Here is a 14931-nt window from a genome sequence, read left to right as displayed (position 1 = left end):
CGTAAATTATCCAAGTCGCATTCGGAGGTGCAGCAAGAGCGTGCGCGTATTCCCGGGTGTGACGCGAGAAACAGGCAATCAAACGGCGGCAGCTTGCGAAAGTGCGGTATTCGGGCGCTGGTGAGGCCGCCTCTAAGGCTCAGAAGCAGAGGGATATTGGATTCGCGTGTATGTGAAGCTGTGCGACGGAACCGGTGGCGATGGGTGTGGAATTTGTGGCCGAGAGGGGCAGTCTGGTGACGCTGGCCGTACCGGCGATCATTTTTATGACCCTGGTCCTGGTCGCCAGTGCGTTGTTCCATTTTTGGATGACTTCGCGGCGGTACGTTCAGCTGGGGAACAAAATTCCCGGTCCGAAAGCTTATCCGTTTATCGGAAATGCCAACATGCTGCTGGGGATGAGCCACAACGAGATCATGGAGCGGGCGATGGAGTTGAGCTATCTCTATGGGAGTGTGGCCCGGGGTTGGCTCGGGTACCATTTGGTTGTGTTCTTAACCGAGCCGAAGGATATTGAGGTCATCTTGAACAGCTATGTGCACTTGACCAAGTCCAGCGAGTACAGATTCTTCAAACCGTGGCTTGGGGATGGACTGTTGATCAGCAGTGGGGAAAAGTGGCGATCGCATCGGAAACTGATCGCTCCGGCGTTCCACATGAACGTCCTGAAGACGTTCGTGGATGTGTTCAATGACAATAGTTTGGCCGTTGTGAATCGAATGCGGAAGGAAGTGGGCAAAGAATTTGATGTGCATGACTACATGAGTGAAGTGACGGTGGATATTCTGCTAGAGACGGCTATGGGGTCCAAGAGAACTAGTGAGAGTAAGGAAGGCTTCGACTACGCTATGGCTGTGATGAAGTGAGTTTAAGACGGTATTGTTAAATGACTTTATTTTTTAATGATCTCCCTGATTATGAACCAGTTTGACAGAAAATAGTTTTGTCTTTGTTACGAAGAACCGGTTCAAGCATGACAAAGTCCGTAGAAGAATTTTAAGCTACAAGACTAGGCGTATTTGTGCTATTTTCTCGTATCATAATAAGTAATTATTAAATGGCTCCTGGAAGATTCCGAGAATGATTAGCGTTCAAAACGAGCTTTTGTTGGATGATTAATTATATTTTGCCTATTATTAATCAAAATAGTTTCCATTCAATTTATTAATCTTCCAAATTTTACAATTTCAGAATGTGCGACATCCTACACACTCGTCAATTGAATTTCCACCTTCGGTTGGATTCCGTTTTCAACTTTACTAAAATCAAGACGGAACAAGAGCGCTTGCTTGGCATCATCCACGGTCTCACGAGAAAGGTCGTCAAGGAGAAAAAAGAACTCTTTGAGAAGAACTATGCTGAGGGGACTTTGCCTTCACCGTCCTTTTCGGAGATCGTCGCTAAGGAGGAATCCAAAACAGAGGAACCTCTCCCAGTCATATCCCAGGGTTCGCTCCTCAGAGACGATCTGGACTACAACGACGAAAACGACATTGGCGAGAAGCGACGGCTGGCTTTCCTGGACCTGATGATAGAAACCGCCAAAAGTGGAGCAGATCTGACCGATGAGGAAATCAAAGAGGAAGTCGACACAATTATGTTCGAAGGGCACGACACTACGGCTGCCGGATCCAGCTTTGTACTGTGCCTCCTGGGCATCCACCAGGACATTCAAGATCGGGTGTACAAGGAAATTCATCAAATATTTGGCAACTCCAATCGGAAGGCCACTTTCAACGACACCTTGGAGATGAAATACCTGGAGAGGGTGATATTCGAAACGTTGAGAATGTATCCACCTGTTCCCGCGATCGCCCGTAAAGTGACAGAAGACGTCAAATTAGCTTCGAATAACTACTTGGTCCCAGCGGGGACGACTGTCGTCATCGGCACTTACAAAGTGCATCGTCGAGCTGACATCTACCCCAACCCCGATCAGTTCAACCCGGACAACTTCCTACCGGATCGCACCCAGAATCGCCACTACTACAGCTACATTCCATTCAGTGCCGGACCGCGGAGCTGCGTCGGTAAGTGATTCCGGGAAAAATCCATTCCTATCTCCGAGGCTAACCTCATTTTTTACCACACTGAACAGGTAGAAAATATGCAATGCTGAAACTGAAGGTGCTCCTATCGACGATCCTGCGCAACTACAGGATCGTGTCTAATCTGAAGGAGTCGGACTTCAAGCTGCAGGGAGACATTATCCTGAAGCGAACCGATGGCTTCAGAATACAGCTGGAGCCCCGAGTCTAATCAATTATGAATGACCACGAAACAAACCCAGCGACAGAGAATGAGCCCGGAGGCTGACTGATAAGATGTCGCGACACTGCTGATGGACACCGAATGACGTTGGACAGATAACTACTTAGATGATGTTGCATGGCGCTTTATGATGCTGTTAATTGAATTGTTCGGTTCCCGATTGATAGGTCGAACCGCTTGTTTTGAGCCTTTTTCGCTTACGTGCTTTTTTACCCCTTGCCTCGCCCGCTTTTGCCACGAGTTGTTATTTATTTGCTGCTTCGCTTTCGCTTTCCTATTCTTCACACGAGCATAAATGAGAGATAATAAAACCTTCTCCGCATAGTTGCCCGTGTTGTGGATTCTTTCATGGCCTATCTCGAAATGAGGTTCATTCATATCCGAAAAGAACGAGTCAAAACAAAAGGATTATCGCCAGACGGATAACATTGTCGAGCATCGAAAAAAAAGCGGTCACTATATGGTCAATCGAGATCGATGTTTGTTGTCTGAGTCCTGGCAGAGTTGTTAAGATTAGGAGTTCGGTCGATGAAATTGATGCCTTTAATGAGTGGTCTTCAAGATAACGGCTTTACAATGTTTGTCTAGATGGTTTCGCTGGAACAAGCTCTTTAGGATTGTGCAATAGAAATCTTTATGATCCCTTGCTCGTTGTGACGGTGACTTCAAACACCCATTTTTTAGAACCAACTTTTTACAGTTTTGCCAATTCATCAATTGTTTGAAGCAAAATAAGCCCGAAGTTTGTTTTACACGTTTTGTCCATTATTAGTTTTTTTTTTCCTCAACCCACATTTAAGCTTTACGTTCAAATTTGTTAGTATCCTTACACCCAACCGGTGATTGTTAGATTTGCTAACAATTCTGTATAAGATTAAGAACCTACAAAAACTTGTTTAAGAACTGGCCATATGCGAAAATGCTAGATTCTCATGCAAATATTGTATAAGACCTTACAATTTTGCAAAATTTTCTTACAATATTTGTTGGTGAGCTTATAGTTTTTGAATAAGAATCTACAAGTTTCGCATATGCCCAGTTCATATACATGCCTTGGTAGGTTCTTATACAAAATTGTAAGAAAATTTAACAGTCGCTGATTGTGTGAAGGTTCATGAAACTAGACCTAAGCGCCACCGTGTCACGCCGCCGACGATTTTCTCACGTTGCAGCCGCCGTGAAAAATGAATCGCCGCGCCGCCGTATGAAAATTGACCACAACACAATTCGACAATTCGCTTAAAAATTGTAAAAAAAATAAAATGCTGGGTCATTGCCGAAGACCATTGTGCCGAACCGTCTTTAGGTCGAGTGAGAAGTAAGAAGTGAGAAATGAGCAGTGAGTAGTGAAAAGTGAGACGTGAGAAGTGAGAAGAGCGTAATGAAAAGTGAGAAATGAGAAGTGAGAAATGAAAAGTGAAAAGTGAGATGTGAAAAGTGAAAAGTGAGATGTGAGAAGTGATAAGTGAGAAGTGAGAAGTGAGTAGTGAGCAGTGAGTTGTGAGTAGTGAGTAGTGGGTAGTAAGAAGTGAGACATGAGAAGTGAGAAGTGAAAAGTAAGAAATGAGAAGGAAGTACATAGCAAGAAGTGAAAAGTGTGGAGTAAGAAGTGAGCAGTTGAAAATATGATGCTAGAAGTGAGATGTGAGGAGCGAGAAAGTGAGATGTAGGAAGAGAGAATGGAAAAATAAGGAAGGAGGATAGAGATAAAGGAAGAGAATAATGCGTTTTCCGGTATAAGGCGAATGAAAGGGATAATTTTTTTTTGATAATCGCTTCGCCCGGTATTATGGGAAGACCTTCTTAAAATGAACACGTTTGCCCGATATAAGACAAAGAGGGTAGATGGACCCTTCTTCAATTGAACACGTTTGCCTGGAGATAATGCCTTCCTTAAATGATCGCGTCTACGCAGTATAAGCACCATGGAGGGGATATTGCCTTCTTTAAATGAACACGTCGATGAATTCGATAATTTTTTTTCGGTTATTATTTTTTCGGTTTGATATTTATTGCTAGATGTGATCTCATATATTATACCTTTCCGGTCAAACTAGTCTACATCAAAAAAAGAGACTACATTTATCATCAACTTATTAGGGACTGTTCAGTTTATTGAGAGGACACTTTCACATGACGATATAAAACAGACAGATTGGTAAATTTTGATGAAGTTTGCTTTATCGTATATTATAATACACTGTCAATCAACTGTAATTTTTGAAAAGAGGTAAAACAGTTTAAATCCAACAAAATTGCGCCTATTTTCAAAGCTTCTCAAATTTCGCGTAAACAAAAGTTTCCCAACACATTTTTTATAAGCTAAATTGACAGTTGTAATAAAAAAAAATAAAACGGGATGTCAACAAAATCATTAAGAAGATCAGTAAGAAACACACTGTCACTGATTTGATGGTATCCAGAAACATTAGAGCCTGTGGCAGCCCAAAAACGGAATATGAACGGTTTTAGCAGTTGAAAATCCAACAAATTGAGATTGTTATAAATATCCAAACTTCTGAGTTAGAATTGTTTCGTTGATAATTGTATTTCATGTCTAGAAGAACAGATAATATATTCAACGAAACAAAACAGATTTCTAAAAAGATTTATGGTTTAAAAAACATCGACAATACAACGTGTCCTCTTTATAAACTGAACAGTCCTTACAGGCAAACTCCTACTTCTGAAAAGGTATTTTCATTCTACTTTGGGTTATTTCGACCTAACGCCTAACTCTAATGAATAAATCTTATCTACCGTTTCCTTATAACAGATAGATACCAATTTTGAAAAAAAGGAACAACATTCACTTCTTCATTATTCTGGGGAAATACCTACTTTCAAAGTAGAGATCAAATTAATACATTGCGTTATTCTAAGTAGATGCATTATTTTTCAAGAAGGGATCACACTCATCATTGCCTTATTCCGGGAATACGCATTATTATTTTTTAAGGATTTATACCCACGATTACAGTAACTTCTTAAAAAGGGATAGACCTTACATAGGACAGGAGCAAGGGGTGAGCCACTCGGCATAGTTGCAGAATGACTAATTGTGCCCATCTGTGCCTTGACTGTGCCTAAACTGTGCCGAAGCAAAAATAACATTTTTTTCTGGCGGCACTGGCAATTATGTATTATGGCACCACGGAAAAATAATTTGTTTATAAACATATATGTTTACTTAAGAACACGAAACCAATGCAAGTAAAATTTATTTCGGAATTCCTGGGAAAACTTTCGGAGTAACATTTGGAGGAACCTCCAAATGAACACCTGGAAGAACTTCAAGTGGAGCTGTTAGAGGAACTTCCGGAGGAACTTCTGGACGAACTTCCTGAGTAGCTCCTGGACGAACTTCATGAGTAACTCCTGGAGGAACTTCTTGAGAAACCCCTGTACGAACTTCCGGAGGAGTTCCAGGAGAAACTTTCGAAGAATCTTTTGGAAGAACTCCTGTTGGAACTTTTGGAGGAATTCTTTTAGGAACTTCCGTATGAATTCCTGAAGGAACTTCTGGAGAAACTCTTGAAAGAACTTCCGGAGGAATTCCTTGAGGAGCTGCTTTGAGAAACTCCTTGAGGAACTTCCGGAGGCACTTTCGAACGAAATTCCGAAGAAACTCCTGGAAGAACTTTCGGAGGAACTCCTGAAAGGACTTTCGGAGGAACTCCTGAAAGGACTTTCGGAGGAACGCCTGAAAGGACTTTCGGAGGAACTCCTGAAAGGACTTTCGGAGGAACTCCTGAAAGGACTTTCGGAGGAACTCCTGAAAGGACTTTCGGAGGAACTAATGAAAGGACTTTCAGAGGAATTCCTGAAAGGACTTTCGGAGGAACTTCTGAAAGGACTTTCGGAGGAATTCCTGAAAGGACTTCCGGAGGAACTCCTGAAAGGACTTCCGGAGGAACTCCTGAAAGGACTTTCGGAGGAACTCCTGAAAGGACTTTCGGAGGAACTCCTGAAAGGACTTTCGGAGGAACTCCTGAAAGGACTTTCGGAGGAACTCCTGAAAGGACTTTCGGAGGAACTCCTGAAAGGACTTTCGGAGGAACTCCTGAAAGGACTTTCGGAGGAACTCTTGAAAGGACTTTCGGAGGAACTCTGAAAGGACTTTCGGAGGAACTCCTGAAAGGACTTTCGGAGGAACTCCTGAAAGGACTTTCGGAGGAACTCCTGAAAGGACTTTCGGAGGAACTCCTGAAAGGACTTTCGGAGGAACTCCTGAAAGGACTTTCGGAGGAACTCCTGAAAGGACTTTCGGAGGAACTCCTGAAAGGACTTTCGGAGGAACTCCTGAAAGGACTTTCGGAGGAACTCCTGAAAGGACTTTCGGAGGAACTCCTGAAAGGACTTTCGGAGGAACTCCTGAAAGGACTTTCGGAGGAACTCCTGAAAGGACTTTCGGAGGAACTCCTGAAAGGACTTTCGGAGGAACTCCTGAAAGGACTTTCGGAGGAACTCCTGAAAGGACTTTCGGAGGAACTCCTGAAAGGACTTTCGGAGGAACTCCTGAAAGGACTTTCGGAGGAACTCCTGAAAGGACTTTCGGAGGAACTCCTGAAAGGACTTTCGGAGGAACTCCTGAAAGGACTTTCGGAGGAACTCCTGAAAGGACTTTCGGAGGAACTCCTGAAAGGACTTTCGGAGGAACTCCTGAAAGGACTTTCGGAGGAACTCCTGAAAGGACTTTCGGAGGAACTCCTGAAAGGACTTTCGGAGGAACTCCTGAAAGGACTTTCGGAGGAACTCCTGAAAGGACTTTCGGAGGAACTCCTGAAAGGACTTTCGGAGGAACTCCTGAAAGGACTTTCGGAGGAACTCCTGAAAGAACTTTCGGAGGAACTCCTGAAAGGACTTTCGGAGAAACTCCTGAAAGGACTTTCGGAGGAACTCCTGAAAGAACTTTCGGAGGAACTCCTGAAAGGACTTTCGATGGAACTGCTGAAAGGACTTTCGGAGGGACTCCTGAAAGGACTTTCGGAGGAACTCCTGAAAGGACTTTCGGAGGAATTCCCAGAGAAACTTCCAAAAGAATACCTGGAGGAACTTACGTAGAAATTCCTGGTGGAACTTCCGGAAGAATTCCTGGAGGAGCTTTCGGAGGAATTTCTTGAGGAACTTCTGAAGAAATTCCTGGAGAAACTTTCGGAGGAATTTCTGGAGGAACTCCTGGAAGAACGTCCAAGGAACTCCTGGAGAAACTTCCAGTGGAGCTGTTAAAGGAACTACTAGGGAAACTCCTAGAAGAACTTCCGAAGGAACTCCATTAGGAACTTCCAAAGGAGCTCCCAGAAGAATTTCCTGAGTAACTCATGGAGGAACTTCCGAAGGAACTACTGAAAGAACTTCCGGAGAAACTCATGAAAGGACTTGTGGAGGAACTCCTGAAATTACTTCTGGAGGAACTTCTGGAGAATGTTCCGGAGGAATTCCCAGAGGCCGAGGAGAAATACTGCACACTCAAGGCGGCATTGATGAGTTTGCGAGTTCCAACAGTGAACCTTCCGAGTTCCGGTCAGCAATCGCATTTGCAAGTAGCAAGCACCGGCTTGACTCGAAGCTTCTCGAAATTCGCTTAGGTACCGACATTCAGTGGCTCGCTAATGGAATGGGTTACATTCCGGGACACATTTCAAACCTTGACCCATAGCAGGGTTGTTAATCGTTAATTTATCGTTATCGCCGATAAAGTTGATTGTGATCAACGTTATCGGTTGCTACGATAACGATGAATCAACTGAATTATTATCGTAGTTCGATAATTTAACGTAAGTTAACTCGATAAATTTGCGATAATGTGGTTACTAGATTACGCGAATATAGTTGGTGAAAAATTTTGACAGAAGCCGAGAAAGGAACAAATTGTTTGCAGCTGGTTGATCAGAGTTAATTTTGATTGAAGCGGGTCACTCTAAAATTATTGCTTAATGCATGCTGCTCTACGAAACGATGAGAAGTGAGGTGCTCTGTTGGTGGTTTTTTTTAGATGTCATCGACAATATATTGGGATCCAAGTACTAGAAATTAATTTGATGCAGCGATCTGTAGTGCTGCATTCGAGGCAGCACCAGTACCAAGTGAATATTATCTCAACAGATTGGTGGACTAACCTCGTCACCTACCTATGATTTGGTTAGACTAAGGAGTTTAGTCTAAACTGTGAGTCATAAAACTTTCATATAACTGGGTGCTCCGGATCTTCAAAACAGAAGTTTTGTTTATAATGCTAGATTAAACATAAGTATAGTAGACATTAAAAATGCTCTCAGATTCTCTACTATGGAGAACTGCAACTCTGTAAGAACTTTAATGATTGAACGAAATAATGTGTTGATCAATTCAGTGACCTCCTTGAATCCCAATTTCATTCCAGGATTTAAAGGTGTTCTCGAATATTGTACGGCGATACAATATTTTTTTAAATAGATATTGCGAATCCAGTTTGTGAATATTTGCACTTCAAACTGTAGTACATGTTACAGTTAACTCGATAATTATCGATAAATCAACGAATACTCGATAACGATAACGTTAATTCAACGCTCATTTTATCGTCAACGAAGCATTATCGTAAAAGTGTTATCGTTATCGAAGTTGGCGTTAAATTAACGATGATAATTTATCGATTAACAACCCTGATCCATAGCAACGTGCAGCTAACGGACATGAATAAGTTTACGTACCTACGGTCATCGCTGAGCGGGGAAGTTATGCAGGAGATTAATTCCGTTGAATTGTCAGATGCCAATAACGGGGTTGTTTGGGAGCGCCTGGAGAAACGATACGAGAACCGGAAGCTAATCTTTAAGGCGCATCTAGATACACTTTTCGTCGATTTCGATAAGCACCTACTGATGTTGAGCAAGGTGGGAGAAAAAACGGACGACTGGAGCACTATTCTGATGCACATGATGTGCTCTCGGCTGGACATAGCAACGCTGCGGATTTGGGAAACGCACCACAACTCGAACGAGGTGCCTAAATTCGCCGATCTCATCCGCTTCATGAGAAACCATTGTTCGGTATTGCAATCCATTGACTGGGGCCAAACCTAAATTTTCACCGATACCTGACAGACGTTCGAGGTCGTCAGTAAGTAAATCTGCAGTCATCCAGTTGTCGAACCAGTGCCCGTTTTGTGAAAAAGGATTCCACTCTGCATTCCGTTGTGTTCAATTCCTGAAGCAGTCGATTGCTGAGTGGAGGTGTCACCACTGCAACCAGAACCATCACTCCCTGTTGCACTCGGAATATCAATCAAGTCCAGTGCAAAACAAATCCTCTGTCCCACAATCGAGAAATCAAGTCACGCAACTACAATTCCATAAGAAACCAACACAAGCTTAGACTACACAGCAATCCACCAACTCTCAATCCGTAGCACACCCATACTACATTCCACTACTCTCCACCACAAACCTACCATGCACAAGCCAGAACACAGTTGCTCTTCTTACCAACTCACTGAGCGCGCAAGAAATTCTTTTGACCACCGCCATTGTTTATATCTCTCGACTAGCTCGAGCATTGCTGGATTCTTCTTAACAGTTTTTGTTCATGACGACAAGCTTCTCTATCAAGCTGAATCTCCGAGGGTCCCTAGAACACCTGTCAGTCCAAGGAATCGGTGGATCGGTCGTGCGTCGTGGCAAAGAAGCTAGTTTTCCCTCGTTTGCCGGAGATGCCTTCATACCGCAACGAGATAAGCTTCCACGTTCTGCCGCAACTTGCGGCAAACTTGCCAGCGTTGAAAATTGACATCCATCAGTGGGAGCTACCTTACAACATCAACTTCGCAGATATTCAGTTTCATCAGCCAGGGCCAATTGATTTGATCATCGGTGCAGAGCATTACTTCAGTCTACTAGCCGAGGGCCGCGAAACAAGAGGAGACTGTCCCTCAAATTGTAGTCAACCGGTGAATTATACCTCGCACGAAGAACAGCATATCCAGAAGTAAATTTCGAAGATTTAATCTTCTTCGTGTCAGTGATTCGGCACGCTTTTGTACTATCTCGAACCACTCGAGGTCTACGTACCAGTCCAGTGTCCAGTAGTATCGTTCTGTATCCAATAAAATATGTGAATTGTCAGAATGATGTCTTGTCCAGTCCGAACCTTTGTATCTGTCCATGTGTAATCCTTAACACGTCTGTGTCAGCAAACTGTTGCGATTCCATTCCGTCGTCGTAGTAATAGTAGTAGCAAGCCTATCCATCGAGCAGGTCTGTCCATCATCGTTTCATGACTCACGTTGAAGTCCGTCGTCGAGGATGCCATAGGCGCTCGCGGAGACCAGGAGGCCACCACTTCAAGCAAGTTCATTTTTAATTGGGTTAAATTGTTTAAAAAGCACCCTCTTATCTGATAGGGAAAATCCGTCTTTCATGGGAGCCATAGGGCTTCCAACTTTGCCGACAGGACATCGAGGCAACCCGACGCTTCATCAGTCTTATCCAGTCCATTCGTTCCCTAGTTTCAAGAGTAGTTTTGGTCAGCCGCGAAGAGGTCCAAGCAGGTCCAAACCAAACACACATCACACTCGCAATAGTCACTCACTCTCCCAAACCAATCATATATGGGAAGCAATAAATAGAAAACATTAGTATCATACGAACCGCCCGCGCAGAAGGTTATACTGTCCGGTCGTCCACCGGCAAAGCGAAGACAATAAACAGTGTTCGAACAGTAATCAATTTTCGATCACAATAAAAGTGATTCTGTTGAAGTCACGTTTGAATGCCGTCCTATGAAACCGACAATAAAATCCACTCCAGTGAATTAACAAAGGTCGTTCGGCCGAATATGTCATTAGGCTACATAAATCATTTTACGGTCTCACTCCTCACTCCCCAATCATCATTTCTTACTTCTGAGAAATGAGAAGTTAGAAATAATGCGTGAGAGAGAGACGTCTTTCTTCGTACTTCGCTCTTACCACTTTCAACAGTGAGAAGTGAAGTGAGAAATAATAAGTGAGAAGTGAGAAGTGAGAAGTGAGACGCCTCATTTCTTACTTCTCATTGTGAAAAGTGAGTAGTGCACAATGAGAATGTGAGAAGTGAGACTTTTTTCTCACTCCACCCTACTCGTTTCTCACTTTTTACTATGAAAATTCAGAAATCAGAAGTGAATAGTAAGACGTCTCACTTCGCACTACTCACTTTTTACAGTAAGAAATGATTAGCGAGAAAGAAGAAGAGTCAAAAGTAAGAAGTGAGACTTCTCGAATTGGAAACGCCTCTCTTCTCATTCATCATTCCTAACTTCTTCTTTCTCATGACAATGAGAAATTATGATTTAGAAGTTAGAAGTGAGACGTCAAATGACCGATTTGGTCAAATGACATATTCGGTCGAACGAACTATTCGGCCAAATAACCTATTTAGCTAATTTGTCCTATACGGACAAGTTACTTTCGACCAGATCGATGTCGTCCTATTGGTTTGTTTGGCCTAGTGATATTTGGCCAAATAGCTTTCTGCCGAATTGGTTTCGGCCAACCGACTCTGCCCCCTACAAAATGTGAACACATTCACAGATACACACACATGCAGACATCATCTCAATTCATCGAAATGAGTCGATTGGTCTGGGCCTCCTATCCAAGTTTTGTTTTTATTATTTACAGTGTATGGAAAAGGCATAACATTAAAAATTGAAAAAAAATATACCATTTGTCAAACTGGTGGACGTAGACAGGAAACAACTGGTCAGTTTTAACAGGGTTTTGCGAGCCGAGCTGTTAAGTCATCTTATCCCGCGATAAACCATTAAAAATCGTTGGTTCGTTGATCCTAAGGGCATTTCTAACGCTGTGATTAAAAAAAGAACTAACAATCACTTAACTGAACTTTAACTTACTTTTATTGTATTTTTATTCACTTAATTGATTTATGACTATCTGAATTAAACAACCGAACTGACACGGACACTCGATAATATTAAACTACACGCGGGCGCGGTCTGTGGGTTGGTTATATTGGTTCGAATTGCTGAGTTTGCAATTACCGGTGATCGGGGTAGAAGTTGATGACGTCGCGGGTCGTTAACCTGTGGCGTGGTTGCAAGTTGATGACGATGCACGCCACGTTGTAATGGATATGAATGGGTCATATCGTAACTCTATATTGGTTAAATTAGCAATTAATTGATTGAAATTCAGATCTTCCGAAGTCATCCTAAATTTGTAGGGGTGCCGTAGTTCTCATGAGGAGTCTATTACTTTGGTCACCAGCAAATAAAGTGTTCCTTCGTGTTCGGTACGTTACAGACTTCGCTGCTCTCTTTTTGTGTGATCTTTACGCAGACGGGGTATAAATTGTTGATCCTCGAAGCCTATTACATCACACCAAGGGGTGATGGTACCTTTTAACTTTTGCGGTGAATCCGTATGGTTAGCCCTCCAGTGGTCTTACCAGTCCTGGCTGTTGACTCTTTCAGTCCAGGCTTTAACGTCAGCCACAGTTATTGTAGTTGAGAAGTCTTGACCTTATTGGTCTCGTTAGCATAAGTAGGTTAGGCATAATGGACTTTAGCATTTGCATTAGCCTTGAGCAATTCGCACAAATTCAAAAATGAGACAAGCCTGGATTATTGTATGAAAGTAGCAGTTACTTTCCGTTACCACAGATTTGGGACTAAACACTAATCTCTTTAGATGGAAGCAATGTACGCTCCAAAAGTCCAGATCTGTCCTAGCCACGTCCCTGCGAATGCAGAGTAAGGAGAAGGATGGTTAATCTGACACCTACTCAAAAAGATGCAGAGAACTCTACGATCTTTCATAGGTGCGTAAGTTGCGTATATTTTTCAGAGCTCAAAATCTTTAAAATTCCTTCAAACACTCCTAATCGCATCATTTTTTTTCGAATTTTCATAATAGCCAATCAAGAAACAGGAAAGTATATGAATCACATTGCAAGATCTACAGGAGGAAATATGTGTCGAATAAACCCATAACTCGGCAGAACCATGAAAATGTTTCAGCCAATGTTCGATTCACAATCGGTTTAAAATTGATCAGTTTGATATGTTGTTCAAATTATGATGAAAAATGATTCAATGCTCTATGGAGAACAAAACAAAACAAAAATCTTCATTGTACATTTTATTCCAATGAAAGCAAATTCAATGAGAAAATCCGTCAGGATCGGAAAGCCATGATCGAATCCATTTCTTCGCTTGTCTGACCTTGAATGCGGTCGGGCTCTTTTCAACAGCCATCGTCGCATTCCCGAACATTATGCAAACACGAAAGGCTGGTGCTGTTCTTTTATTGTGTCATCACATGGGAACGTAAGCCGGCTTTCGATATGCATGATGCTTCTCTAAAGAAAACTCATTTCTTGGCATGTCGCTGAAGGAGATTGAAAGTTGCGATCGTGAACGATGGAGGAAAATATAAAGGAAACGCATTCACTCGCCTTCAATCAGATAAAGTTCGGAATCCCATTTCGGTTCTGCCAGTATTTGCGCGCATGGAACTGAGATCTTGAACTTGAATTCGATGAAAGCAATCTTCAGAACTTCCCGTGTGTTTTTGGGAATCAAGATGAACGAAATTACTGAAGTAGAGTCTCGTGCATGAGCGCTTTGTTCTTCGCAACCTATCCCAACATACTTCCGTGGTACAGCACCGAGCGAGGGCGGATCTCAGGTTTCCTTCCACGCACTGCAAGACGATGATGATGGTCGTGTACACATTGTATGCGATCATGTGCGGATGACCACGTTCAGTGTTCGAAAACAATTCTTTTTATGAACTTTGGGGAATGAACTGCCGCTTCATGTGCTTGTCTAGACTTATGGGCTGAAAGGCTTGCGATCGATGCGATGGTGCAATGCGAAACGATGCCGTTGTTTCTCAACTTCCTTCCGAAACCAGGCGAATGATCTTGCCGTTTTCCTTTCGTTTTGATTTTGCGTTTCAAATAAACTTGGGGAGCGGGTTCTTTGCGGCGTTTTTCGGGGAAATGAGGTCAAAGTTATGAAACGAAATGCTTCGATTCGTATACTCCCTTGGGCACGTTTCACTTCAAGGTTACCCACAATGCAGAAGACGCATAACTGCAACAAAGTATTTAGTCACAAAGTGCTAATAAGTCCCACACAAAAGTTGGGATTTTAATTGACTGCAGTCGGTTCTGCCGACAGCCAGCAGCCTGCAAGCCGTCTGGAACGTGCCGAAATCAAAGGTGGCAAAGTCGTTTGTGCAGTTTACTAATTTCTAATCTGAATTCTAATGCCACCGATTCCGATGCACAGCCGATGCCGGCGGCAACGATTCCGATGAACCGAATTTGTCACGTGCAGTCGCAGTCACACTCATTCTGATGCAAATTATGCGATTTTATTGGCGGCAGGGCGTGCATATATTGGCTCTGTTTTCTATTGGAACGGAGTGCGTCGCACCGCCTTTTCGCAACTGTGCCATGGTTTGGAATCCGAAACAGGGACCGAAAAAGATCAAATTACCGAAAGCGACTCGTGCCTCAGATGGTTTACGTCGCGATACACCTCCTGGGATGATTCCTTGCTACGAACATTACTGTTGTCCCATACTTTGTTGAAATTCCATCTACATGAGATGGTTTATAAATGATGCTCCGGTGAGACGCTAATTACAGGTTTAGCATAAGGCGTCAAATA

At 42.9% G+C, this 14931-nt stretch overlaps 1 protein-coding gene across 1 annotated transcript; it reads left to right on the top strand.

The window, feature by feature from the left end:
• On the top strand, nt 1-2595 carry LOC134205860 (cytochrome P450 4g15-like). The gene is made up of 3 exons (XM_062681519.1): nt 1-862; nt 1192-2030; nt 2099-2595. The coding sequence occupies exons 1-3, from the start codon at nt 201-203 to the stop codon at nt 2257-2259; spliced, it is 1662 nt and encodes a 553-aa protein (XP_062537503.1). The 5' UTR covers nt 1-200; the 3' UTR covers nt 2260-2595.
• Nucleotides 2596-14931: the final 12336 nt, after the last annotated feature.

Source organism: Armigeres subalbatus, chromosome 1 (assembly GCF_024139115.2).
Source record: "Armigeres subalbatus isolate Guangzhou_Male chromosome 1, GZ_Asu_2, whole genome shotgun sequence".
NCBI lineage: Eukaryota > Metazoa > Arthropoda > Insecta > Diptera > Culicidae > Armigeres > Armigeres subalbatus.
The sequence above is the reverse complement of the archived record's forward strand: the minus strand, read 5'-3'. Positions and strand labels throughout refer to the sequence as shown.

What these genes read in the sequence shown, in the direction of transcription:
- LOC134205860 (XM_062681519.1), top strand. Translation starts at nt 201, where the DNA reads ATGGGTGTGGAATTTGTGGCCGAGAGGGGCAGTCTGGTGACGCTGGCC. An exon ending in TACGCTATGGCTGTGATGAA is followed by an intron (nt 863 to 1,191) that starts GTGAGTTTAAGA and finishes TTACAATTTCAG; the next exon opens with AATGTGCGACATCCTACACA. An exon ending in CGGACCGCGGAGCTGCGTCG is followed by an intron (nt 2,031 to 2,098) that starts GTAAGTGATTCC and finishes CACACTGAACAG; the next exon opens with GTAGAAAATATGCAATGCTG.